The following is a 26722-nucleotide window of genomic DNA, read 5'->3' on the forward strand; positions in this document are numbered from 1 at the left end:
CATTCTTAACTCACATAACAGATTCCTTACAATACATTCTGGGTTTACTAACTACTTCTGTGCATTTTCTGGGAGTCCCACAGCAGGCTGCAAGTCCTGAAGCAGAACAGTCTTCCAGGACCTCACAGCTCCTGGGTTCAGTCAGGCACCTGCAAGCCACAGGTAGAGACTGCCCTTTCCCTCTCCTCCCACTAGGTCTCAGCGAGACACTGGGAGACCCCAAGTGGCTCCTCATCCATAGACAGCACTAACCAGCTTGGTTACCTCTGCAAGCCCTGAAAGAACACAGAGTAAGAAGGCAGCATTTTTAAAATATTTTATTTATTGTACAAACTATTTACAAAATCAGCTACTACAACCACAGGCTTCCAAATTTTGGCTGAGCTCTGCCAGAACTTCAACAGAGAGAACTAGGATTTGATCTGTATCACCCACAGCTCCTGGTTTCTAAAAACATGCAACATGGTCTGCAGGTGCAGGCTGAAGCCAGACCCTCTGCACTTCAAAGCAACTTCAGGAAACATGGAACTGTCTGACACTGCACCAGGGTCCTAAAACTTTTTATGTAAGTGCCTCTAGTAAATTGGGAATAAATAAGGATAAAAAGAAAGTAACAAGCCTCTGTCAGAAGAAACATATAGTTCAGGTAACCAGAGCACATCCCTGCTGCCAGTGTTAAGGGCAGCATAAAAAGTGAACACTTTGGAAAAAGAGTATAAAGCTAGAGACAAGATTAGAAACTCTGTGACGGATTCCAGGAACACAGAACCAACTAGGGGCCTGTGCCAACAATGGAAATGGGTTTCTTTGACTAAAAGTACCTGCACCCATCACAGTTCTGCCTGCGCTTGTGTTGAGAAGAAATTCCTTGGCTCTGTACAGCTTCTGAGAAGCATGGGATGCTGGCTAGAATGCACTACAATTTTAGGAGCTCCTTCCAGCGGAGGAAGAGTACCCAATGTCCAGCTACTTTGTCCTTGGAGTAAAGCAGTCCAGCTCAGTAGAAGAAGGGAGAATTCCTGAGGAAGATGTCATTGGCAGACCTGGTCCATAGCTACAAGGCTGGAAACATTCTCACCGGGTGAGACTGCAAAGACAAAGCTGCAATGTGGGAAGAGCACCAGGCTCACCTCCCGACAAACAGGAGCTAAGACAAGCGCAGCCACCTTCTCTCGGTCCCTAGAGAAAGCAGTGAAGTGGTGGCACAGAGAACACAGCCACAGCTGCAGTGGCCATGGAAACGATCCACAGCACAAACAAAACCAGTACCGCATTCTCTACCCAAAGGTCAGGACTTTGCAAAAAGAAGCCTGCACTGAAAAGGGAGTCCAGATCCTACTGCAGTGATCTGTCAGAGCGCAATGGTGGCAATCTCTCAAGCTGGCAATCTCCTAGCACCTCAGCACCTGTGGCAGAATGAATTCACAAGGCAAAGAAATCCCCCTGAGTAGACTCAATGCTCGGCTTGCTGGTTTTTGGCACCAAAATGGCTTGTTTCTTTCTGCACAGCCCAAGAATAGGTAAGATGCTGACTTACTAAGAACATCCTCTAGATGTAGAGCATTTCCACAAATTCCCAATCAATTCAACTAAGGTACACTGAAAAAGCATACATTTATCTAAAGAAAAAAAATAATCCATACTGTGCAGAAATACGCCTGGATCAGCTCGAGGATAAAAGAGGGCTAAGGAGGATGATGTGAATTTTTATTTAATACAGTGTTCTAAAGTTAGCTCAGGGGTGCCAGTTTGAGACTTTGCTCTGGAAGAAATCCGGCCATTCCATAATCCAGTGAAAGCTTAAATTGCAGGCAGTAACAATGCAGCATGCCTGCGTCTCCTGACCTGAACTAAGAGACTGTTGAGAACTTAAAAGATCTTCAAAAATTTTGCTTCACTGAAGAACCTACAAACAGTCTCATTTTCCCTCTATTTCCTTAAGAAGGGCTGAAGAAACTGCCAACCTAACACAAACCAATCATGCTGGTCTGTTCACTCCTCTCCCCACAAGTCATACAACGGCGAGTGCAATATACCATCATGCAGGCTGTTAAGTGATCATCTGAATCAAGTTCTAATTAACATTTTTTGCTGGAAAGCCAGCAGCCCTGAATAGAGCAGTAGGAAAGGAGAGCTCAAGAAAGAGCAGGCAGGAAGATTGGGAGGACAGAAAGCCAGCTGCTCTCCAGGCACCAACAACCCTCTGGAAACCCTGCCTGAAATGCAGTAAAGAAAGAGAAGCTTCAGACTGCTGCACAACAGAGGTAGAAGCCAAGACCCTGGGGGATGCTGGGGTGGTGTAGGTACAGCATTCTGCCCAGAGCCATCACCCCAACAACAAACACAAGACCAATGTATAGTGTAGCTGCTTACTGACCTGTCACTGTTCTTATATAACATATATACCCCTGAAGGTGAACGTGGGATAGGCATTGGTGCTCAGCAATAAGGGATCACAGTCGTGCCCGTGCCCCCTCTCCTGAGGAAGGAGAAAGAAGGCAAGGGCATAGGACAGCTTCCTGTGCAACATCATTAATCGCTATCATAGACATTCAGTGGAGGAGAAATTCCTCTTCTAGTTCATTTGCAAAGGCTCATTACCAGCTGCTGCTGGAGAAGGACGCTTCTGCTGCTGGACCCTGGTGGAGGTAGTACAGAATGACTGTCAGGGCCAGCACTTGTGCTCTGATGAGACTGCTCTCCTCTTTGGGCTACCCCCTCCAGTGAGGGAGACTGCCCATTTTTCTCTGTGGCACAGGTGACAGCCAACAGTATCCAGAGCAAGATGGAGGAGAACAAGAAACTCTTCTGGGCCAGGTGCTGAAAGAAGGAATCACTCTGCATCCTTCTTGAGTGACTGAGTTAGATGAGCTGTTGGGGTGCACCAGTGAGGGAGCTGAGCCAAGACATGGAAAGTACTAAGGCTTCCTATGAGCCAGGTTTCCAGCAGAACTCCACACTGGCCTTCCCTCTTCTTCCCTGAGAGCTACAATAAAGGCAGCTCAGCATGTTGTTTGCACCTCACTGCAACTTCTGCTCATGAATGTCATCTCACAGACGGATGAGTGTACAGGGTAGTCCTGCACAGTGTAACCTTGATAAATGCACCACACTCCTTCTGCTGTTTCACACTGAACCAAAGGGAGAATGAAGGAAAGGAAAACGATGAACTCTTGATGACATATTTGAGATACAGAAAGGCCACATGACAACTTCTGGATGACAAATTCCTTTACACAGAGTCTTTGCTCTGCCCCCATTGCCCAGGTGAAGGGAAGGAGAATAGCTAAGGGACTGAACCTGGCTCTTGCCATGAAGAACAATGTTCAAATGGCCTCCTGGAAAGGGGAAATCACAGCATGCCAAAGCCTTCACAACCCTCACTGATAGCTAGCTGCAGCATTTTGTGCATTTCTTCATAGGAGTCATAGGTAGGGAGGCACAGCTGGTTAAAACTGTAAGACAAAAGAAAAATCCCATTCAGATTAGATTGAAAAGGAGCCATCTCCATCAGCTGATTTTAGATGGGTTAACATAAGTGTCCCACAAATTATATGTTATACCTTCTTGCCCATCACAAATAGCCAGCATCACGCCCAAAGCACAATGCAGGAAGTCCTATCACTCCAGGATATTTACCAAGTGTGAGCTGTCGGCAAAGTACCGTGAGTTGGAGCCGCAATGATCTGGAAAGATGGACAAAGTGCAGCAAACCCTCCTGGAGGCAGTTGGGATGAACCAGTTGTGAACTGTAACAGCCTAGCCAGCTCTTCCTGCGTGAAACTGGAGACCACGGTCCAAAACCACCTCATGACCTGTTAGGAAACAGTAAAGGTAAAGCCAGGTCAGGTAAACAAATCAGATAAGCCTCTAAGCAGATCACAAGCAGATCAGGCAATTTATCTCACAACTTAATGTTCTAATTACAGTAACAATTTGCTGTCACCAGGATGAGACAAGGATTACATAGTTTCTTTAAGTTAAAAGATGTCTCAACGCTTCTTCCCATACTTCATTTCCTTAAGGTAGAAAAACTTCTGCTTTCCCCATAGATTTTCTTTATTTTTAGAAATACCTGTACAGACAACCAACTAAGTTTACAACACAGAAGCTTGTTTGCTTCTTGTGCTATGCTCATCTTTTGCTTTTTTCACATCCTCCGCTACTTTTGCAGGAAGGTGAAACCATTCCAGTGCTTACAGATAATAGCTTGTACTCCCGTCTCTCTTCTGCTTGGGTGTTTTAGAAGTTTCCATTATTTTTCTAAATGAAGCGGCTTACATTCCCATACCGTTCCCACTAGAAAGATTTAAAGGGTACAAATTCAGACTACTACATCAGTAGTCTACTGTAGCACTGAATTCCAAACACACCACGTGGGCTGCAATCACGATCTTAAAGCATCTCCACTAGCAGCAATTCCCACCACTTCCTCTCAAATCCCTGCTGAACTGCTCTTAATTAGCACATCGTTGGCTTTTTGTAAAAGCACTGCTGCTGCTAATTTTTTCCTGCTTGTACTTGATTAAACATTATTTCATAATACTTGCAGTATTGTTCTTGACTCAGATCCTCCTGTTCATCTTTCTGGAAGCCGGATTTCCAACCAAGAAAGCAAAGCTGTTTCCAGTTTAACTTGTCTTCTGCTGTAGCTGGGCTAACCAGTAACAGCAAACAGGAGATAGAAACCCTATCACTTACCTTCTCTCGGAAATGCCAGGATCCTCCTACCACTACTGCGTGTGCCTTGAAGTCACAGACACTGATATCTCCAGTACCACACATAAGCAACTGAAAGGCAAGAGATGGCAGTCAAAGTCAGAAGCTCAGGAAACAAAAAGACAGCTAGTGTCCAAATTATAAGTCCTTAGAAAATAAACACTTTGACATTATTCCACATCAGAAATCTCTTCATTTGTCAGAGAGGAGGCACTGTAAGGGTAGACGTGCTTAGGAAGGCAGTGATTACCTCAAGCTCATTTTCATCAAAAATAGCCAGTAGATTCTCAGGAACTAACTCATTAAGACCTGGAAGAAGAGAGGAGAGAAGAGCAAGAAGGTGTTAGCCCTTGGGACATGAAGGCGGAAAAGGGAGGGGAGTAGACAGCATGTTACCTTTCAGGAAGTGATCCACCTCCTCTCTAACCTGATTGGCCAGCCTGTACTGCGCAAGTAGATTCAGATAAAATATTTTATTTTCATTTGTTACTGGTACTTGAGCCCCTCCTGTCACCAGTTCAACCACCTGAAAACAGAAGATCACTTGACATGAGCGTGACCAGCAGCAATCCCCAAGCCTAAAGTCCCAACCAGAACAAACACCCCTGGCTAATGCCCAGCACAAGGTCCATTTTCTGTGGCGCACAAAGTTTTCAGTCTCCCTTGGTACGGGTGGAAGGGGTTCAACTGTTCCACCTTCAGGAACTGCCTTTCTCACCTTCTCCAATTGTCCTGTTCTACTGTACTTCTCTTCAGCAAAGACCAAATCCATCTCACTCACGTCATTATTCAGTATGAAACAAACTTTTGATTTATAGAATTCTGGATCATCCGTTTCAAAATACTGAGTAGAAAAAAAGGAAGGAAGGAACATGAGAAAGAAGAGAGATTTTCTGAAAGTTACATATATTGCTAGTTAGGATTCTGAATATGCTCCTACCACACTAACATTCATCTGTTTCCCAGATCACGTCTTCAGAGAGTGCTGGGAAGCTTTTTACCTTGTAATGCATACGAAGTCCTATGATCTGAGCCAGGAAGGATCGGGTGAAACGAGCTCGCACCAGTTGTTTGTAAGCACCTCCCAGTGATGACTCATAAAGACACTTTCCTACTAGACGGCCTGCAAATTCATACAGCTTGAGTCGTACATACGTGGGACGCCCAGGATTTGGATGCACCTATAAAGAAAATAAAAATAAAATACTTAAGTACCAGACAAGGCTATCACAGCTAGTAGATATGAGACTTGAAGTTTAAGTTGCATCTCACTAGGTGCCCAAGGAACTTCAGGGTAATAGCCGCAGAGCCAAGCAACAGAAATGAAATGCCTGAGTCTATCTATGAAGAACATCAATTGTTTCACATTCACAGGTTGGAGGCTGTGCGAGAGTACAAATGGATTCTGAAACAGTCAGACCCAATAAAACATCCAGACACTCCGATGACACCTACTCTTTCCCAAAAATGTAGTCTTCCCTGCTGACTGGTATAGTGGTAAAATTAATGATACTCAAGATTTTTGAGAGGTTTGGCGAGGTTTGTCCTAATTAAATAACTTTCTTTCTTTCTGACCAAAAGGTAGCAGTCTGAGCTAAGATAATACCAGACGTGCCATTCCTACAGGCTCCACTAAGATCTCTTCCTCCATATTAACACAGAATTCACTCCTTGATTCCTTCTTCCATCCCTCCCAGAGGCAGGTACTTGGCCCTGTTGACTGTCCAAATGCTCTCTTGCTATGCTCATAGTTAACATGCATACAGTTTTAAGATAGGCCAGACAGCTTTGTTATTATGCACTTGGAGTCTCTATATTCTCTGGCAGTGGCTACCCTCTGCTTTTCATCCAGCTTTCCACGCTTCAGTGGATTCAGATCATTAAGCAAAGCTTTGAGGAGGTGTCTGGGTAGGCCTCCTAAAGGATAGGTAAGGGTGCATGCTTCTTACTAAATTTAGCAGCAGCATCATTTAGCCAGCAGCGTGCCAATGCAGAGCTTGGACTATTCAGTACAGAAAACTGCAGACTCACCAAGGCCTGGTTGTTATCACTAAAGCGAGTAAAGAGCTGACTGGTGGTATCAAATAATGCCTTACAGATGAGCTCAAACCACTCTCTGCGTGGACCTCCCCAGTCCAGAGCTATAAGACAAAACAAGTTCAGACGTCACCCACAGGTTACCAGTTCAAGAGTTTCATGCATGCAGTTCAATACTACCTGATGAGAGAACTAATCTCAATGAACAGCTCTCTGTAGCAAAAAAAGCAGTAAAAAGGGACTCCAGAACATTAGGTTCTGTTCTCTGAGTCCTGATACACACATTTTTACTTTAAACCTCAGTTATCTATCTAACAAGGGGATAGATAGTACCAGAAGGTGAATTCACGAACATCCATGAGAAAGTGAGTTAGAAAATCACAAAGGACAGAGACCACATGAAACCAGAATTTCAGACTAAGAACTATACTTCCTCCTCAAATAAAGTCACAGGATAACTTACCTTCTTCGTCTTGAAAAACTACTTCAAAGTTTTTGCTCCAGTCAGAAACAGAAAAATTTCGTGTTGCTTTAAAAGACTGCAAATAAATAAAAAATAAAAAAGAAAAAGAAAAAAGAAAAGAAAAGTAAAATAGCAGCAGCTGTTACTGCTTGGCATCCTTAACCAATACTGCACACGTGGATGGACAAGTGAAACTACACAGAACCTAAGAAACACAGTCCAGTACTTTAAAGTACAGAACTGAGAACTAGAAACTCCTGAGGTCTAATTCCTACTTGTTGAAAGCCATAGAAGTCAATTACTCATTTTCTATTAAGAGAAGGAGAGAAGCACTATCCACACAAATCTAGCTCACCTTAAAACCAGTATGAGGTTTAAAAACAATAGTCTTAGCACAACCCAGATATATCCCTCCCATGGCTGCAGCATTGTTTAAAGTATTAAAATGCTTGTGGGTAGGAGCAATTTCTGTAAAGCACTTTCAGCCCACGAGTCAGATTCAAAAAAGGAATCTTTCAGAGAACATTACAAAATAGCTTGAAGGGTTCACTGAGTTCATACTTAAAGCAAGTCACAATGCAAAAAAGTAACAACTTTCCAGGTGCCTAGAACTTCTTTTGTCCCAATTATGGATTTCAATCAAAGGAAAAACATTATACAGCAGTCCTCAACCATACGGTTTGCCTTGGCTTAATCCATCTTCAAACAGGTTAGGCACCATGCTAGTCAATTCTTTGGGAAAAGCACTGGTCACATTTTTCATGCCTGTCAGCCTTGTACATTAGAACTTACATTTATTATTATGGCACTGAATTTATTTTGTCTTCCTAGGCAGTAACACCAGTGCAAATGATAGTGCAGGAATTCCAAAAATAGCAGGAAAAAAAAATCCTTCTAGCAGTATTTCTATGACTAACGTCGTTCTGTATCACGCTATTAACTGAAACAATCTTGTAAACAGTGCAAGCTTGTACGTGCAAAAAATAATCCAAAACATGGATTTACTGAATGTAAATCAAAAGAAATCTCAATTAGTCCTGCTTTCCCCAGAAATGTTCTTTTCCATCTTCATAACATTTCTGTTATGAGACATATGGAAACAATAAGTCAGGATAACTGCCTGCTCTCTTTACATGGTATTTAGAATGGCAGTTAAGAAATGTATTATATGAATATATCAGATCAGCTTCAGTGAAGACTAAATCAAGGACTCTACAGAATATTTGATGGCTACAAGCTCATCAATGCATGTATGCAGCTCAGCAATACTTGATGTGAGAGCTCGTGTCACTGAACGGCTCTATAGAAAAAAAGAGTAAGCAAGGACTTGGGAACTCTTAGGTTCTGACCCCAGATCCAGTTCAGATGACCAGTTTCTCTCTGAGCATCAAGCCCCAAAAATCAGGACAACAGTACCAGCATTCCTGTATTTACAGGCCACGCAAATATTTATTGAGACATTTCTCAGGCCCTGCTTTACTCTATTATTTTATTTTATTTTTTTCTTAATCAGAGCTGAAGTATCCTCATTACTAAGGAAACGGACAACATTTTACTGGCTGCAGAGGAAGAACACAGCATCCAACAACACGTTACAACATCTGAACACAAAGGAGCTACCTTAAGATTTTCTTCTTTTTCCAGCATCCAGCTGGCATCTGGCAGCGGACAAAAGGACTAATCACTGTTAGTGCAGCAGCCCTAGTGAGTGCCAGTTTGGATTTCTTTAGGCATCGAGATGAAGAAAAAGGATGGAGGAAGTGCTGGACTTGACTGAGGTGACCTCTACACTCACTCACCGACTCCAGAAGAGAGTGACGGCTGACCTTCAGTGTGACCTTTGAATGAGGTCTCTTCATATGCACTTGACGCAGTTCTCGTTGAAAAAAGTTCACTTTGTCCTGGAAGGTCTCTGAGCCTCCTGAGAACAGTGAAAGTTAGGGTCAGGTCTGAGCTGTCAACGCTTGGAACAGTAAGAAGGCATTCCTAAGCCTAACTGCTTTACAGTCCAAGGATGAGTTTGTTACAGCAACATTTGGGACAGAACTCTAAAGATAGTTTGCAGTTATTCTTGCTAACATTCAAATACTCACAAATGTGCTTTAAAAGAGCATTACAGGAAAGCCAAACTGAATAGGAACAGCTGGCACAATGAAATATATTCACTGAAAGCACCAACAGCAACAGAGGATGAGAGTCCAGGAATCACTGCATTCTCAAAGTTCATTCAGTGCTAATACTCTTCATTGCCAAGCAAAACTAGCAGACTCAAGTGCTAACTTCCCAACTACTATACCTACCTCCCAACCCTTTTACCTATGTTTTTATGCAGAGAGCGAATGAAAGTGGCTGCCAAGATGTTCCTCTCCTTGCAGCTGAGCTCCACAGGGGGTTGGATCCCATCATCCACCACCAGCGTCAGTAGTTTGTGCACAGGGTCGGGACCGAGATATGAAAACTAGAAGCAAAAAGATGCAAGAAATGATAAGCATCATGCAGATAAAAGAATCATAGACCCCTTAGATTTGGAAGGGACCTCTGAAGGCCACCTAGTCAAGCTCCTTTGCAACAGGGACATGAATAGCTAGATCAGGCCCATGGCCCTATCATCCAGCCTCACCTTGAAAGTCTCCAGGGATGGGGCACCAACCACATCACCAGGCCACCTGTTCCAGTGCCTCACCACAAAAGATTTTTTCCTTATATCTAACCTAAATCTACCCTTTTTGAGCTTGAAATCACTTCCCCTTGTTCTATTACTACAGACCTTGCTAAAGAGTCTAACCCATTTTTTCCTGTAGATACTGAAAGGCCACTATCAGGTCACCACAGCACCTTCCCCAGGCTGAACAGCCCCAGCTCTCTCAGCATGTCCTCATAGGAGAAGTGTTCCAACAGCATACTCAGCAGACAGAACAAGACCACCCGCACTCTCAGATCTTCTCTACCCGCTCATGCAGACACAGTCAACAAGAACACTGCTTCCAAGTATCTGGACTCCAGTTGGGAGTCTGCTTCAAAGCTTGCTCCCTAGCCAACAGGCTTCAGTGGACACAGTCACAGCATTTTAGCAAAGTTATGAGGAAAACAACACAAATGCAAGAGAAGTCATGATTTTTGCCTCAAAGTGGGACAAAAGGCAGGAAAGACTAACACAACTAGTTCCTACTCAAATAATAGCAGAATTAAGGCAGTGAGACAGCACTCCAGAGTCTGAATTTTACACAGCAAAGCTTCGCTCTGTGGGTGAAAACCCTTCTCTCCAAAAGGGAGAAAAACAGATTCTCACTCACAAGGACTTCTCACAAGGAGAGACTCACCTTTGTACCAGGACATACTCGAAAGGTGAAAAGGCGCCATGGAATGATCTTCAGGTAGAATTCTTTCACTGAGAATTGCTGAGTAATCACAAGGAAAATAAAGTGTTAAAGATCACTCAGCTATTAAGGGATCTTCCCCAAACCACTTGAGAGACAGAGCAAACCTAGGGTCAAGCTTCTGCAAACACTGATGACATCTTTTCTCTGGTTCAATGTTTAAAAGCCTTTAAAACTAGCAACAGTACACAGAAACTTAACTTGTTAGCAAGACTTGACCACGAACACTTACAACGCATGTAAGATACAAATTATACAGCAATAAGCCATTGTGTTCAGTACAATATCACCAGTCTACTCCCAGGGTACATAATATAAGTACCCTTGAGAGGCTGAATTCAGGACAACATTGTAACGCATGGACAAAAAACATTCTGGGAAAAAAAAATAAAAAAATCACATCCTGCCTCCCAGAACTCTTGCTACTATCTCCTTAATTTTGACAACTATTTCAAACTATTTTGGAAAAGCACTTGTAATTGCTAAACCCAGGAGATTTGGGAAAACTTCTTTCCAGTTCATTTCTGGCTGAAGAAATAACTGCTAACTGTGGAACTGTCACCTTCCAAAGAGCAAGCTAAGACGAAATTTTAGCATCATTTGATGAAAAACAAAATCATTCTTTGCACAAGCCTGCTCTAGCTGTAGTAACTAGAGAAAAAATGATGACTGGCATTTCTTCACTGAGCAATTATACAACAGAAACTGAGCAAATATGAACAGGAACATTTTAAATAACAGCACAGTTACCTACTATATGGGACAGATGCTCCAGGCATATATAGGGAAATCCAGGCATTTAAACAGCCATCAGAAAATGCATCACTAACTTTGGCATCTGAAGAGAACCTGCATTGGTACGCACTTCTGGGAATCTCTTTAGCAAGTAACACAACAGAGAAGTCTACAGAACTCCAGAATTACTCTCAAAGAATAAAAGGATTCAAAGTTCCTAAGGGCCTCAATGCAACTCATTCCCAAAGTCAGCTTTTCATGGTGCATGCTGTAGAGATCTAGAAATCTCTAGCAACATCCTCCATCATGTAACTGTTTCACAGTTCTCTCTCTGTTAGATAAACAATTCCTTGATTAGCCTTTTACATCGATACTCATCGCTGCATTTTTCAGCATGCATTCAGATTAATAGATTTGCAAAGTGAACTTATTAGCAGATTTAGTGGTATTTTCTTTCTAGCTTCCTTGAAAGGCAATAAGAAGGGATAATGGTTTCTGCTAACATTCTTATAATAAGAGAATCCTCATTTTCTCTGACTTGTTTGAATTCTGTTCATTCTACTTATCCACACTTCATCCTCTGACTACTTTTTTTCTTTTGCTTTCTCAGTAACTGTCAAGAAAAAGAACAGACAAAGCCATAAAACCTAATAAGTGTCTTAGTTCAGGTCTAGAGGTATTAGAAACTGAGAAATGGAATTGCAAGTCTGACTTGACCAGAGCAAAGGAAAGGCCAAAGTCTACAGAATAATTGCTGACAAAATTCCTATAAAGCTTTGACGAGACTTAGAAAAACAAAATCATAAAACTTCAAAAAGTTCTCAGTCATGAGCTTTACATTTGCTGTCCATCCACAGGCAAAACTTTCTCAGCCAGATTTGAGGCACCTAAATCTGAAATTGAAGGGTAGAGCACAGGGAATCTTTTTAGCTATTGTGTACCACAAACATGCTCCTAAGAGCAGTATATCTGTGGTCCTTACCTTAGGAGATACATAGCAATACACTTTCTTAGGTTTCTTGACTTTCTCAGGAGTTTGGCTGTCAGAAGGAGAATCTTCATCTTCATCCTCAGTGGCAGTAGAAGGACGGCGCTGGGAGGAGCTTAGGTGTGTTGGTGGAAGGTGCCACTGGGTGTTGGTGTAATTAGAAGCTTCATAAAGGTAAGCTTCAAAGTAAATACTGACACCCGAAGTGGAGACATTGCGTTCTACGATGTTCTTCTCATTCTCTAAAGGAAGTGAATAAGAGTTGTGTAAATCTTAGTGCAGCCCAGAACCAAGAAGTAGAGAATCCATAGAACATGACATGACAAATTAGTCAGCTTTAAAGTAGTCAGATTAAAATGAAAACAAAATAAAAAGAAACAAAAAAAAAAAAGAAAGAAAGAAAGAAAGCTAACATCCAAGGAAAAACCTGGTGACACGAAGTTGCTAAAGTGAAAGCAGGAGCAGGATGTAAAAATTTCATGGTAGCATCTTGCCTGCCCTGGCTTCAGATTGTTACTAGTTATAGGGGGTTTTTTTTATTTTTATTTTTTTTAGTATTTTGGTTGGTTGTTTCTTTAAGAAAATAGCCAAATACAAAGCCAAACAACCAAAGCACACAGGTTTCATACAGTGATCTTCATCACTACAACTCAGTATACAATACACAGCCCGCTCACTTACTGTACAGCTCAGATGCAAAAGACTAGGAAGCAATAAAAGTTGCCTAATTAAATAAGGTAAATCCCCTGAGACGTGCAAGAGGACATACATGGTTTTATCTGCTGAAGGTACAGAGAACATCAGTTTTCCAAGATCTCCTTTGTCAGCAACAAATTCATTTAGCTTAGCATTTTTAAAAGAATAGGTATTCCTTCAGCAACTAAACGTAGCGTTTCTGAAGGCAAGCCATGCTTAACTCTGCTACAAGACTGCACGTAGCATTCTGCAATGGGGCACTCAGAATAAACACTGAGCAGCTCTTGACTCACCACTTAGAACAATGATGTCAAAATCACCATTACTGATGGGCTGGTTCTGATAGGAGATGCAGGCATGGAAACACCCCCTACAGTGCAAGGTGAATCGGAAGAACACTTGGCAAGTCTGCCGGTTGGATACCACAGATTTCTCAAACACAACGTCAGAGTTCTCTTCTTCTTGAGGACCCAGCTAAACAGAAAACACAAAATAGAGGACAATTCTCTCTCGCTCATGTGAAATCAATTGGCAAGGGATAAAGCTGCACTCACCTCATGGATAGAGAGACTGTAATTGTGCTCATCAATAAGGGACACAGAATTGCTGGTAGGATTGTCATACTCATCTCTGGGAACTATCTGCAGGGTGTGCTGCTGCCCACAGGTCAGCACCAGAGTGGAGAAATGGCAAACGATTTTGGTTTTGGAGGGAACCACCATCCCTGGGGTAGAAAAAACAGAGTCAGAATCCCAGGTGCTGCTACAAAGAAAAAGCAAGTAGGGGCACAATCCACTTGAAAACTGATAAAATCTCAAAAGATTTTATGTCCTTAGACTCAAAAAGCAAAAAATCTGAGCACTGAAATGCATAGCACAAGGCAATGGGGACACCTTGGATTAGAATCTCAGTACCGATAAAGGAAACCCCATCAGTCACCAGCCCTCCAAAGAATGCCCTTTTCTTCATTCTGACCTTCAGCTCAGAAGCTTGCCCACACTGCAGTTACAAAGCACAAGTCAGCTGCCATCCAAGGAAACCTGCAAACTCAGTTTATCAAACAAAATTAATCCTGAAGGGTATCTGAATTAAATCTGAGCTCCTTCTTTCTAAGGGGTTATCTTAGCAAGCTTTCTATCTAGTTATAATGCAACTTAACGGAGATACTTTCAGTGAAAACGCACGTGAAATATTAAAGATTCTGATGGAGTTCAAAAAGCAAAAGTAGAAAAAAATTAAAAGGATCAAAAAGAAGCAGCTCAGAGAAATAGAGTGGAATATTCAAAAAAGAAAAGGAATCAAATCAAGGGAGTATTTTCAGCAGCATTATCAGTACAGGATAGCTTCGTAAAAACATTCTCTGGCTGCTAGATGGATCACAAAGAATTTATTACAGAACTGAGAATATGCCAAAAATAGCTAGAGAGCTTAAGAACTAATGACTTATTCTGCAAGGCAGTTTCTGTTTTGCCATGTTCTAGTAGTAGAAAGTATGTTTTAATCACAGGTCTGTTGCTGGGATTTATACATGGCTAGAGGAAAATTGTGAAAGGTAACCCTTTCCCAGCCACCTACCTATTTTATTTGGAAATATATACACCTAATTCCTTTCCATAATTCCACATCTACTTTTTGAATCATTACAGGGCTACCTAGACCTTACCTGGCTGAAACACCTTGTAGTAGGGGCTGTAGGCCACATTCAAGCCACCGAGTTTTATAGAGATCTCATATCTCCCAGCCCTGCGCACAGTGAAGGCCACTTTCACCACATTGGAATTAGGCTCCTGAAGAACTTCCTGGGTTACAGGAATATCAATTGCTAGCTCCACGTGGCAGATGTGAACTCGCAGCCCCAGAGGCCGGTGAGCAGGGAAGGGCTGCCCATTCTTATAGAATAACTGCATGGGAAATGGAGAAATTCAGGTCAGCAAAAATATGCAGTGCACAGAGAGACAGAAAGCAAGTTGCTTTGCAACCAGGGGGAAACAAGCATAAGAACCCCAGCTCAGCGTAGGAGAAAAAAAAATGAACAGACAGCTCTAACACACAGGCTGTGTTCTCCCAAACAAACAGGGCACAAGTAGGCATCGAAAAACCTCATTCTCTTCTTAGCTGGGGTTCACATGAGTGACCCAAAAAGAACATGCCTCTGGCCATTTCTTCTCTGCGATGTTAGTGTGTATAAGAACAGAAACCAAGAGAGTCCACTACCCAAAGAAAAAAGGCAAAGCTATGTCCTTTCAGAGAAACAAGCAGATCTTGTCCATCTGTGCTTAGATAAACTCTCCTCAAGTTTGCATAGAAAACCATGCAGAAGATGCTGATCAAAGGAGTTGACTGAATTCATGCTGATAAGAAGCATCAGCATGAAAACAACACAGACACAGCCAGCTCCATCACAGCAGTTGTCCAGTTTTAGAAGGTAATGCACCTCAGCCAGTACTTCCTTGCATGGAAACAATTACACCTCAAAATCCTAAGAGCTTGCAGCCTGCAGATTAGATCCTGCCTGCTGTCAGCAAACAGTCTCCAGTTCAGCAAAAAGTTATTATTATTCCCTGCTTCTAAACAGTGCAGGGCCTGAAGTAGTATGTGTATGGGCTGACAGGGAAAGTAACCAGTGCTTGCACCAACTACTGATGAATGAAGAACTAAGCAAATGTGAGACAAGCATGGCATGCAAAAGCAGATAGCTGGAGCTGCCATGAATGAGTCAGTGAGGTGAATGGAGTAAATTTAAATAGCAAGAACAGAACAAGTCCCTCCTATCTTTTTTAATTCCCTGTTCTGGAGTTAGAACCCCTTCTCACTTACCATCAAGTAAAACAGTTTTCCTCACCTTCTCAAAATGTTAACATAATTGAAACTTTCTTCTTACTTTGGTACCTTTCTGGCTGGGTGGGGTGGAACGCAGAGGAGCTCAACAAAACCTGCTCAAACAATCCCCACAGAGCTCCAGACCCTCAGTGTTCAGGCCCCTCGTGAATCTCATTTGTACCCTTGTCCCATTCGCCTAAACTTGACCTTTCGGGAGTGGGGGGAAACAGAGTCCTTGGAAAGCTTTTCCAGATCAAAAAGAATAACACCCAGAGTTTTTGGAATAACTCTTCTAGTAGGATGGGGAGCAGCCATGAGGCCTTACAGCCCTAGGGTTGCTAAAATGCTCAGTGTCACGCTCCCAGCTTCCAGCTGCATGACCAAAAGATACAAATGACCAGGTCTGCTGAAGGCAAGTCTCAGCCTACTTGTTTCCCAGCAAAGGAAGCAGTAGTAGGACAAGTCTGGTCTCCTCTAATTATTTTGAGGAGACTACAGAGATTGTGATCAGATTTTATAGGAGAGCAAAACTTGGATATGCACTTACAGAGTTCTGTAACACATTAATAGGGTAGAATACAAGAACAGATAGCTTTCCTACTCCTAAGTTGGTCTCAATTAGGAAGGAGAAAAAAAACCAAACATTTGAAGAGCTCAACCCTAACTCAGACCTACATCCCTGCCCCAGAGATGCTTGGAAACAGAAATATTCCCTTACGTGCACTCGGAAGGCCATGCTATGGCCCACCTCATGGGGCTCCTTCCAATCCCAGGAGACTTTGCAGGACCGGGGATCCAGGTAGTTGCCTCGCACGTAGTCATAAATAGTTCGCTCCCCTCGGCGTTCCCGGTCCTCATGCTGAAGGAAGCTGACTATACGTGCGGCAAGCTCAAAGAGGAACTTAATGGTGAAGAAGAAGGCTACCACAGATACTGTGATCCCACCTGCAGCAAGGAGAAAACAGGTGGTAGTTGCAGTAGCATGATGAATCGAGCACCAAAGTCCCATCCTCATTATCCCAAAATGCCTTTTATTAATGACATTCTACTTAACTGCAAATTAGATGTTTAAGGCGGAAGCTCTTGTGCAAACATTTATGGATTGTGTTATGCTAGAAGTTAGGTTAGAAAATAACACATCCCTTAAAACACATTGCAAGTGGAGGAGAAATAGGCAAAGGTGGTACAGAGTCTCAGGCATGGCCAGCAAAAACATGAAACTCCCTCTGGGTTGCAAATTAGAACTACAGAGATTTCTTTAAGGGAAACAGTCAGATAGCCACACAAACCCTGCACATCACATTAAGCCTGGATTAAGAAGCGTCATGGAGGCAACAACCCTACACTAGTTCTGAAGAGAAAAAGTAAGGGGATGGCTTAGGAGTGAGGTCAATGGAAGAACTTTGGAAACAAGAAGAATGGTAAAGGGGCAAGTCTGCCAAATGGAGGGCACAGTGCAAGGTGACAATAACTTCATGTTTGTTAGGTAGACTCTAACATGAAATCAAAGGCTTTCAGTAAGTTCCTCTAATGCCTACGGAGAGGTCAACAAACACAGTGGCAGCCTTTCCTTCACTTACCAATAATGTAAAACATCAGGTCCCTTCGGTGAGACACAAAGCCGAGGATCACAGCTGCATCTAGAACACAAAATAGGCCAAGTCCAGACCTCCTCCTCACATACACTGGCCTAAATTTAGTCTATGATTCCTCAGACAAATACCTATAATCTATCTTCCTCTCCAAGGACATCTTTAAGGCACTATTCTATAAGACCGAAATATACAAACAAAGTGCTAAAAGGAATAGTTCTTGCACCATCACAGACAGCTGTTCTGATTCAGGTACCTAAAAGGACGATGTATTATCCTCAAAAAACAAACAGAGGGTTTTAGCTACTGAAGGATGAGCTAATTTTGCAGGATTTCAACAAAAATATCTGAAAGCCACTCACTGGAAGTCTCAAACCTAGAGGAATCGAGTCATGAAGTTAACTTCCAGACTACCATGAAAGTATATAACAGAGCCAACACCAAAATGGATAGAAACTGACCCTTAACCAGCAACTTTAGAAGAAAGTCTATGGAATAAAAAGGATGTGGACAAAACCATTCTGATTGGTTGAGAACAAACAAAATCCTCCTAGGGCAGGGATGAATCCATTTTTTTATTTTTTTTTTCCTGCCTTGTGCCTCTACTGTCGAAAGTAGAAAAAACTGTCCACCTCTGCGTGTTCTCTTCTGAAAAGCAGAAACTCTTGCTGATCAACTCGCAAGCTAAAACCTTGATTTTTGCACACTATTAAGATAACAGCAATTTTTAGAGACATCAATCTAAAATTAAATTCTCACTGAGGGAGGTGCTAAACAAACATGTAGTAAGAAGACTATACCCTGAACATGTTCATGGTTGATAAGACGTAGCTGACAGATGGAACAAGAAGCAGCAGCAAATGTGTGTGACAATCAGACAAACAACTTGGCATACACTAATGCATCCAATATAGCTCACCAAGTCACCATTCAGTTAGTGAGAAGCTACATTGTGCATTCAAACTGTCTTTAAAGAAAAAAGAATATACACACAAAGGGGGAGTTATTCAGCAGTCATCTCAACAGCAGCAGCAATGGACACCAGCATGCAGAAGGCTTAAATGAGGCGTATATCCCCCCAGGCCACAACAACGGCCGTCATTTTCCAGCCCAGCAAATGCCCTTTGCTGGCCCCCCCCATACACTCCATCCCCCTGGCTAAAGAGCAATCACTTACCTTTATGCAACTGCCCATGTTCTAAAAACCAAAGGGGTGGTACCCATTCTTCAGCATCCTTCCTCCATATGCCCAGCAGTGGGGCAAATGTCAGCACAAAGAGGCCATAAAGAAGACTGTCACAGAAAATGGAACTCCTGGAACTTGCATCACAGGAAAAACTGCTGAAAGGTGAGGATCTGAGCACAGCAATCTCTTCCTCTTTGTGGAAAAAGATTGCCCTGAAGCACAGCTCCCTGTAGCCTGTAGTTTGCTAGCCTCCCTGGAAAAAGAAGAAAAAGTAAAGTTAGATCTTTCTGTTGCTGACAACAAGTCTAGCAAGTACAAACAGGTGAGAGGTGCACTGCAAGAGTATCACTAGATGTCAAATCCACAGAAGCAATCCTATTAGGATATCAGTCAATGAAGCACTTGGCTTCGACATGTTCTCAGTCTCCACAAAACACTCTCATTCCATATGATCTGCTGAAACTGGAAAGTTCAAGATGGAAATAAAAGCAAATAAATAACCTGTCTCCCTAGGTTTCATCGGGCTCATGAGTTTCCCAGAGCAGCCAAGAAGCTCTGAGCTGCTCAAAGCACAGAGAACCAGTTATGGCTCCAAGCCTTCACATGCCACAGGACGCCTTATACTATCCCAAACTAATTTTTGCTGCTGATGTTTTAAGGGTTCAGAAAACAAGTTCATAAGGCATTTCAGTTTTAGCAGCACTGCCCCCTAAATCACAGCTTACTGTCAGAATTCAGATTTTAATAATGAAAATAATATAAACTAAAAATAATAATAATTAAAATAATAAAGTAATAGAAAAGTAAAATCTAACAGCATGAACATAAGTCTCTTATTTCTCTCCATCCCAATAATCAAAAGCCAACTGCTTTTGCACACTTCCACTCAGGCTCTAAGCTTTTAACTCATTGGCAAACCAATGGGTAAGTTTTTGACTGTGCTGCAGAAGTCAGACTCTCTCTGCCTTCTCTTCCCCCACATCTCAAGGGAGAGTCCAATTCACACTGCTATTTTCTTCTCTCTGGTTGAGTGAACAGTGTTGCAGTCCCCGGGGGCATAAGCTCTTATTCTCCCCTTAAGTAATGTTTCAGGTTTATAATATACAGAGATAAGAGTTTAAGAACCACGGATTAGTGATTTCCTTGACGTTTAAGTTATTTCACAGTATATCTCCAAGATAACATTGAAGTACGGATTCTTCAGTGCTTGTCTGCGTGCTACAAAAGCCTGCTTGAAACTACCCTTAATGGATTGACAGTGAAAGGAGTGCATTCCTCCTTGCACAGCTGCAGAATTTCACAGAAAGTTATCAATGCTTTGGAATCTGTGAGATTCCCTCCCAGCATCTTACAGAACCTGCTTCTTTGGGTCACCAAAAAGCATCAAACTGACATCACGGGTTCATCTATCCATACTGCTCTCGGCCCATATCTCCTTTCTGTAGAACACACCACAAACAACAGCCTCTCTCCAGAAAGGAGAGAAAGAGCTGTAATTCAAACTACAGGTGTATCTGAAGACAACAAAATCCTCTTGGTTGGGATTGCAGAACTTCAGGATGATTCCCTGCATCTACAAGCCATCACCCTCAGTCTGCACAGCCACTTCTCATCCTATCATCTCCACATGAAGTGGCAGGCAAGGCGCCAAGCCGGGCGACCAGCAGAGATGAAACAGCCATGGCACAGCTGGCTTCCCTTGAGCAAACACGCCAGCAGCAGCTTTAAGGATGCTCCCTGGATAAAGTTCCTAGCTGTGAGTAGCTAGTATTCAAGATAAGCTGCAACATACACAGCTAAATTAAAACAGTATCGGTGCTAAAAACTGCCAGCTAACAACCTGGGAATCTAATTCATAAAAGCAGCAATATAAGGTGCCATCATAGCTAGGCTAAAAAAATGCTGAATTGACCCACAAGTCCCAGTGATCTGAATTTAAGGACACAGCAGGCAATGGTCTCCTGCCACCTGCACGGAAAGTGGGGAATTAGAAAGCTTCACTGTAGTTTGTCTCAAAGAAAAGTCCTTGCACAATTAGGATAGACAGCCAGGAATCATAACATAAACAACATTAGTGCCATTGCCTCTAGAATGGCAGAAAGGAAAACAAGACCAGTAACAAGAATAAATTTTGTTTGCATCACTGCTGCTGTAAAGTCAAGGGAACACAGGAACACACTGCTCCAGGAAGCAGCACCAATGTATCTGTACATAGGAGCTATAACAACGATGCCACATTCACATGGCTACAGCTACAGGGCCAGGTGGGGTTTAAAAACGGTTTAAAAGCCTTTCTGTAATTTGGTATCGCTCCAGAACCACTAATATGACAGAATTCCACACCTCTGAGCAGAACGTCCCTGTCCATGCATGCAAACATCCACCACCAGCAGCCACTGCGTCTCACGCCACACACACCACACACAAGACAATTCTCCTTCAAGCAAGAAGATGCAGTATTTTTTGACATTAATTTAAGTATGTACAGAAGGACAAATAGAAACTTGGCTGTAAAATACACTCATGGAAGACTGAAGAGTCAACTCAAAAAGGCACAGAGCAGACTCAACCCTCAAGGACAAAACCCACAGCACTGACAAAGGTATCCGTGAAAGAAACCTGCCCCTCTCTGTTCAGAGCCGGCATTTATCACACATGCACTTACATGCAATCCTGAAGAAATAGGTGCAACATAAAATAATATAAAATAAAATAGTATAGGGAGACCTCAGTCAACTACCCAAGGACTTTCCACTGCAGGTGAACAACCACAAGGTCAGCAAGCTGCTCCGCAGGCCAAGCAGGTGCTGCTTTGCAGGGCCTTCCCATGGGCTGCCCCTTCCCCAGGGCCGGGACGAATCCCTCATGCAGAACATTGGTGCTGCAGAGCTGATTGAGCAGCAAGTCAAATAAAGCTGGCCACATTTAGGAGATACCTACAGGTTTCAGTAACCTCAGAAAAACCCACAGTGAAGACAAGAGCCACGAGTCCTGCCTCACCCCTCGTGCACAAGGCACCAGAACCCAAATGCAAGGATGTTAGAAGCATTTCCTTCCCTGTGCAGAAGGGCTGTTACAGATCAAGTCGCACCGCCAGCAGAAAGCACAGCTTAGTAAGACCGAGGGCCACAGATCCTCCAAAGAAGCACAAGTACCAACATCTCCGCTGCTCTCCTCGAAGCCCACCAGCACTGCACCTCCAGCACGGCGCTGTTTCTCAGCACGCGTCAGCCCAGCGAGCTTATTAAAGAGCTGCACCCTCTGCTCCTCCACTCAGCCCGGTGCCCGTCACCGCTAACAGAAGCGGCTCCGGGCCTCGGGAGGCCCCCGAGCTCAGAGAGGCAGCCCCGAGCCCGGCTGTGGCAGCAGCGAGCGAGAAGCGGAGCGGCCGCAGCGCGCCGAGTTCAGCGCTCGTAGCCCCGAGCGCGATGTGCCGTCCCCTGCGCTCTGCGGAACCGCCGCCTCACCCCGCTCCCAGACCGATAGCGCCCTTACCGAACACCCCGCTGACAGAGCGGCGAATCCGCTGCCCCTTGCCGGCGGCCGGAAGTGACGTAACTCCCGGTCCTCTCAGGGGGCGGGGCTTGTGACGCACATTGACGGCGCCGGAAGCGCTGGCTGGGCAGCATGGTGAGGCGGGTCGTGCTGTGCTGGGGGCTTTGGGTCTCGGGTCTCGCGTTTCGCGTCTCGCGTCTCGCTCACCGCGTCCGTGTCTTCTTGTAGGGAAAGCAAAAGAAGGCGCGGAAGTATGCGGTGATGAAGCGCATGATCAGCCTGCGTGACCAGCGCATGTGAGTGTAGCCCACTGCTCGGCCGTCTCAGGCGGCGCCCCGCAGCTTGGCGGCCCCTTCGGCGGCGCGGGGATCCCATCGGGGCTCGCTGCTGCCCCGCCCCAGCGCTGCGTGTTCTTCCTTGCAGAAATGAGAAAGAACGGGCCAAGGCCCCCGCCAAAAAGAAGAAGGAGGATCCGAGCGCCATCAAGGAGCGGGAGGTGTAAGTGCCTCAGTGCCGGCCTCCTGGAGGGTGTCGGCCTCGTACCCCTCCTTCGTTGTAGGATTTGGTGTGATGTCAATCGCAGTTAATCGATTTGTATTCTTCCTTACAGCCCCCAGCACCCCTCGTGTTTGTTCTTCCAGTATAACACGCAGCTGGGGCCTCCTTACCACATCTTAGTGGATACCAACTTCATCAACTTCTCCATCAAGGCTAAGCTGGACCTTGTGCAGTCTATGATGGACTGCCTCTATGCCAAATGTGAGTGTCTGCCTCATTTGCAGATTCCAGATTACATGGTGCCATGACGCGCCCATAAATCACCTATTTGGCCTCACCACACTAACTGAGGGTAACAGAAACATTTAATAAAATATGTACTATAATCACTGCGCTTGATGGGGATGGCCTGTGGTAGCCCTGAGACTATCTTTGTTTTCTGACAGTGGTTTTAAATACTAATTTCAAGAAAGGTAAAGCAGTGGTATTTTAAAAATCTAAAATTACCATGAATTTGTCCAACTGCTGCTCAGTGGCTTTACATTTCATCACTTTGTATCTTTAGCAGATCTTAGAAGTTTAGAATTGCAAACAGTGGGTTACAGAGCTCGTGACATATAACTTTCTAAGCTGTGCTGTTGAGATCTGTAGAGAAATACAGTTTTGTTCTAACGCAGAATTCTAATGCTGTCATTTTTGCATGTAGGTATTCCATGTATCACAGATTGTGTAATGGCTGAAATTGAAAAGTTAGGACAGAGGTATCGCGTGGCATTAAGGTATGTGCCCAGTATTCCTCTCTGCTTCTAGAACTTTGTATTTTACTATGAAAAAATGAAAGAAATTTGCTATGATGGTGCTCTTGTACAAATGGATTTTAGGTCTTGAACTTGATTTTATTTCTCTGGCTTTCTGAGTTCAGTTCTTTGAGTTCAGTTTTAGGTCACTTTGAAAACCTATATACTAGATACATTATCCAGCTATAAATCTTTTTTTTTCCCTCAGACCTTCTAAATAACATTTTCTTCTTTTTCTTTAAATATTTAATTGTAAAAATTTATAAAAATAAAGGAAGAAATTACTCAGGTCTTTTGGAAGCTTTCACTTATGCCTCATATTTTTCCTCTTGCAGTAGGTAGCATGTACTGGTAATGTAGAGCTGTGTCGTGTGATATCTACAAAACAAGTCCAGGGTGGTTTGTGCTCTCAAGGATTACTGTTCAGTTGTATTGTTCTTTACCATTTATTTGAGCTGTTGAGTTGTAAAACATATGAGTGCAGCCCCTAAACATCTTCGAAGCTCCCCTTCAGATGGGAAGTGTTCCTGTATAAAAAGATACAAGGTACAAAAGATCAGCAATAAGATCTAGAATTTCTCCTAGTGCCTGATGAGTTGTTTCAAATGATTTTTCTCTGTTAGGCAAGAACTTAACATTACAGAGAGTTTGGAAACCAGTTTAAAAGAACTAAGAAATATTCAGGCAGATTGCATTATTTGTTTGCTCATCAATTCAAGTTACTGGAACGTACCGTTAGCTCCGTGGCTTAACCCCTTGTTTAGAGGATAATACGCTGCAAATCATAGAAAAGAGGGTTTCTGTTCCTCCATACTACATTACCATACGTTTCTGGTCTGATCGCTGTGATGCTGCACATATGTTATCCCTGCAGAATTGCCAAGGACCCTCGGTTTGAACGTTTGCCATGTATGCACAAAGGAACCTATGCAGATGACTGTTTGGTACAGAGAGTCACTCAGGTATTTACCCATACTATGCTAACACAGTAAAAATTCCTGAACCCTGCTAGTTACTGATGACTTAAGTTTCCAGCAAAGTAACTGTAAAATCTCACAAGGAGACATTTTCAATACTTAGCACAAGTTTATTTGGAGGGGAGGATATAATCTTCCCCAAGCGTTCTTGTGGAAGACAGCATCAAGAAGCATCTCGAATGGGAAAGCTGTCATCTGTAAAAACTGAAGTGTTTGAATGTTTCTTGGAGTCCGTTTTGATGAGCAGAATTTTATTATTTATCTGTTATGGAATTCTCTACAAGTCCTAGAAATGCGTTACTATTGACAGGTAGCCCTCTCCTGTTAAATGAGCTAATTGAATTGAGACTTTTGTTTGACTTTTGCACCAGTGTTGACTCAGGCTTGTCTCTTTTTTTCAGCACAAATGTTATATTGTAGCCACAGTGGATAAAGAGCTCAAGCGGAGAATACGAAAAATTCCAGGAGTGCCCATAATGTATATTTCCAGGCACAGGTAAGGGACTTCTGAAAGAAAGGAATGCTGCCAGGCAGAATCATTGTCTGGCATGGACTCAATTCCAGTGTACTTCTCTCCTGCATTGTCTATAGTGCAGGTTGTAGTAAAGGGCCTTGTGTTCACACAAAAGTGAAAGCATAGCTGCTACTGGGATAGAGCCATGTTGCAGAACTGCTTTTATTGCAGTCCACTTATTTGCTACCTGGAAAACTTCTTTCCTCAAGACCAGTGTTTCCATAGATACATCTTGCATAAGCAGTAGGAGGACTATGGGGCAGATGTATTCTACAGATTCTTGAGGAAAACTTCCTGTTCCATGTTCCATTTGAAATTTTTTTATACCCTCAGCTAAGAAACTGAATTTGCTTCTTAGCTAAAAGCTGAAGCAAATTAGAAGGATGCAGAAGTTTCAAAGCAATGGATCTATACAGTAAGAGTGGTGAGATATTATAACAACACTGGTTTGAATTTGTTTCCCATTCCTTCTAAAGCATTCATTTGTCACATCCAGTGTTTTAGTATTTGTTCTGCATCATGTACAACTTAGAACTTCTGTCTTGCATAGAACCTATGTCAAATCCTTTCAAAGTGTGGTACATAACTTTGGTAGCATGGTAGAGAAATAAGAACGTGGAGTGAAAAGGGTCAAAGTCTTCACATGGGATGGGAAGGATGCTGGGAGGCAGATATGTTACCAGTGGAAACCGAGTTTACTAAAATACAGTCAGAAGCATGTCAGAAATGAGGAAGCTAATTGCTATAAATACATGGTTTTAATTGATCTGCAAGTAGAAGATGGCATAGAATATTTTCCCCCAAAACATCTTCACCCTTGCTCATTTTGCCCATGTGTCACAAGTTAAATGGGCAGGATTTTATTCTCCAGAATGGTTCTGCTCCTAAGTCCTAGGTTAGTTCTTAGAAAAACCTTTTTTTCTTCTTTGGGGTTAATAATTTCTTGACACTTGAACTCTGCAGGATAGAGGGAACTTTATGAAGTCTTTTTAGTTTTCTCTGAGGTAATATTTTTCTCCCTGAGGTTCTGAGCTGCAGATAGAAATGCAGCAAAGCTGTTTTATGTTCAGTCTTCCTATAAGCATGTTGCTGCACTAAGAGGGGAACAACATGAGTAGGTTGTCTTAATAGGTTCTCCCTCTCTTTTGCAGATACAATATTGAGAGGATGCCAGATGATTATGGAGCTCCTCGGTTCTAACCTGTCCAGTCAAGCCATGAATGCCAAGGCCCTGAGCCAGCATAAGGCTCCTTCTTGTTCCCAGCCCTCCTGCTTTCCTCCTTGCTGGAACCCTGTTTGTAGGACATCAGACTGACTTCATAGCCTTGATCTTCTAGAGGAAAACAAAAACTTCGTGGAAGAGTCTGTTTTTATTCATCTTTTTTCTGACTGCACCTGATAATTCATAGCTTGGAGAAGGATATCAGAAGAAGAGAACTCTACAACAAAGAATGTGTCAAACTCCCTCTTGGTTTTCACATGGTGATGGATTTCACCATTCTGAATTAACTACTGGTGATATTCCAACTCTGACTGAGAGTGGGACCACAGAGGTATCAGAAGGTTCTTATCCCTGCATCTGCAGCAGGATGAGTATTCCTTTGGTGAACTTCTTCGCATCTGCTCCGGAAGGAAATTGGAATCTGAATGCTGGGGGAAAGCCATCAAGTCTGCATCAGTAGACTGCCTTCTGGTCTGGTAGATTTTAATTGAGAGTTGATGGGCTTTTATTCAACTGTATCTCAATACAGTGAACGAAATCAAGTTGTGTCCTCCTCGTGTTCCCTAACTCAGTTCATCCTTGTACATTGAACAGATTTTCCTTTGT

General features: G+C 43.0%; 2 protein-coding genes across 6 annotated transcripts; one reads left to right on the top strand and one right to left on the bottom strand.

The window, feature by feature from the left end:
- Nucleotides 1–302: 302 nt before the first annotated feature.
- AREL1 (apoptosis resistant E3 ubiquitin protein ligase 1) lies at nucleotides 303–22272 on the bottom strand. Of its 5 annotated transcripts, XM_010711724.4 has the most exons (20): nucleotides 22109–22272; nucleotides 18605–18866; nucleotides 17416–17475; nucleotides 16554–16780; nucleotides 14679–14916; nucleotides 13570–13739; nucleotides 13309–13489; nucleotides 12314–12561; nucleotides 10540–10617; nucleotides 9536–9677; nucleotides 9019–9140; nucleotides 7220–7295; nucleotides 6751–6860; nucleotides 5721–5900; nucleotides 5438–5563; nucleotides 5116–5245; nucleotides 4970–5028; nucleotides 4702–4791; nucleotides 3640–3815; nucleotides 303–3455 (listed from the first exon to the last, which is right to left on the bottom strand). In XM_010711724.4, exons 3-20 carry the CDS (start codon nucleotides 17429–17431, stop codon nucleotides 3353–3355), a joined length of 2472 nt encoding a protein of 823 aa, XP_010710026.1. In that variant the 5' UTR covers nucleotides 17432–17475; nucleotides 18605–18866; nucleotides 22109–22272; the 3' UTR covers nucleotides 303–3352. The 5 variants fall into 5 exon arrangements, with proteins under 5 accessions (XP_010710026.1, XP_085081441.1, XP_085081440.1 ...); XM_085225315.1 differs by lacking the exon at nucleotides 17416–17475; XM_085225314.1 differs by lacking the exon at nucleotides 5438–5563.
- FCF1 (FCF1 rRNA-processing protein) lies at nucleotides 22185–26658 on the top strand. The gene is made up of 8 exons (XM_003206595.5): nucleotides 22185–22243; nucleotides 22337–22404; nucleotides 22532–22606; nucleotides 22719–22867; nucleotides 23313–23385; nucleotides 24278–24365; nucleotides 24782–24876; nucleotides 26046–26658. The coding sequence occupies exons 1-8, from the start codon at nucleotides 22241–22243 to the stop codon at nucleotides 26092–26094; spliced, it is 600 nt and encodes a 199-aa protein (XP_003206643.2). The 5' UTR covers nucleotides 22185–22240; the 3' UTR covers nucleotides 26095–26658.
- The last annotated feature ends 64 nt before the right edge of the window (nucleotides 26659–26722 follow it).

Source organism: Meleagris gallopavo, chromosome 5 (genome assembly GCF_905368555.1).
Source record: "Meleagris gallopavo chromosome 5, MGAL_WU_HG_1.1, whole genome shotgun sequence".
Lineage (NCBI taxonomy): Eukaryota > Metazoa > Chordata > Aves > Galliformes > Phasianidae > Meleagris > Meleagris gallopavo.

Bases quoted from the DNA above. Each gene is read 5' to 3' on its own strand.
- FCF1 (XM_003206595.5), top strand. The intron at 22,405-22,531 runs GTGAGTGTAGCC...TCTTCCTTGCAG, and splicing joins AGCCTGCGTGACCAGCGCAT to AAATGAGAAAGAACGGGCCA. The intron at 24,877-26,045 runs GTAAGGGACTTC...TCTCTTTTGCAG, and splicing joins ATGTATATTTCCAGGCACAG to ATACAATATTGAGAGGATGC.
- AREL1 (XM_010711724.4), bottom strand. The intron at 13,490-13,569 runs GTGAGTGCAGCT...TTTTCTGTTTAG, and splicing joins ACAGTCTCTCTATCCATGAG to CTGGGTCCTCAAGAAGAAGA. The intron at 10,618-12,313 runs GTAAGGACCACA...GTGATTACTCAG, and splicing joins ATTGCTATGTATCTCCTAAG to CAATTCTCAGTGAAAGAATT.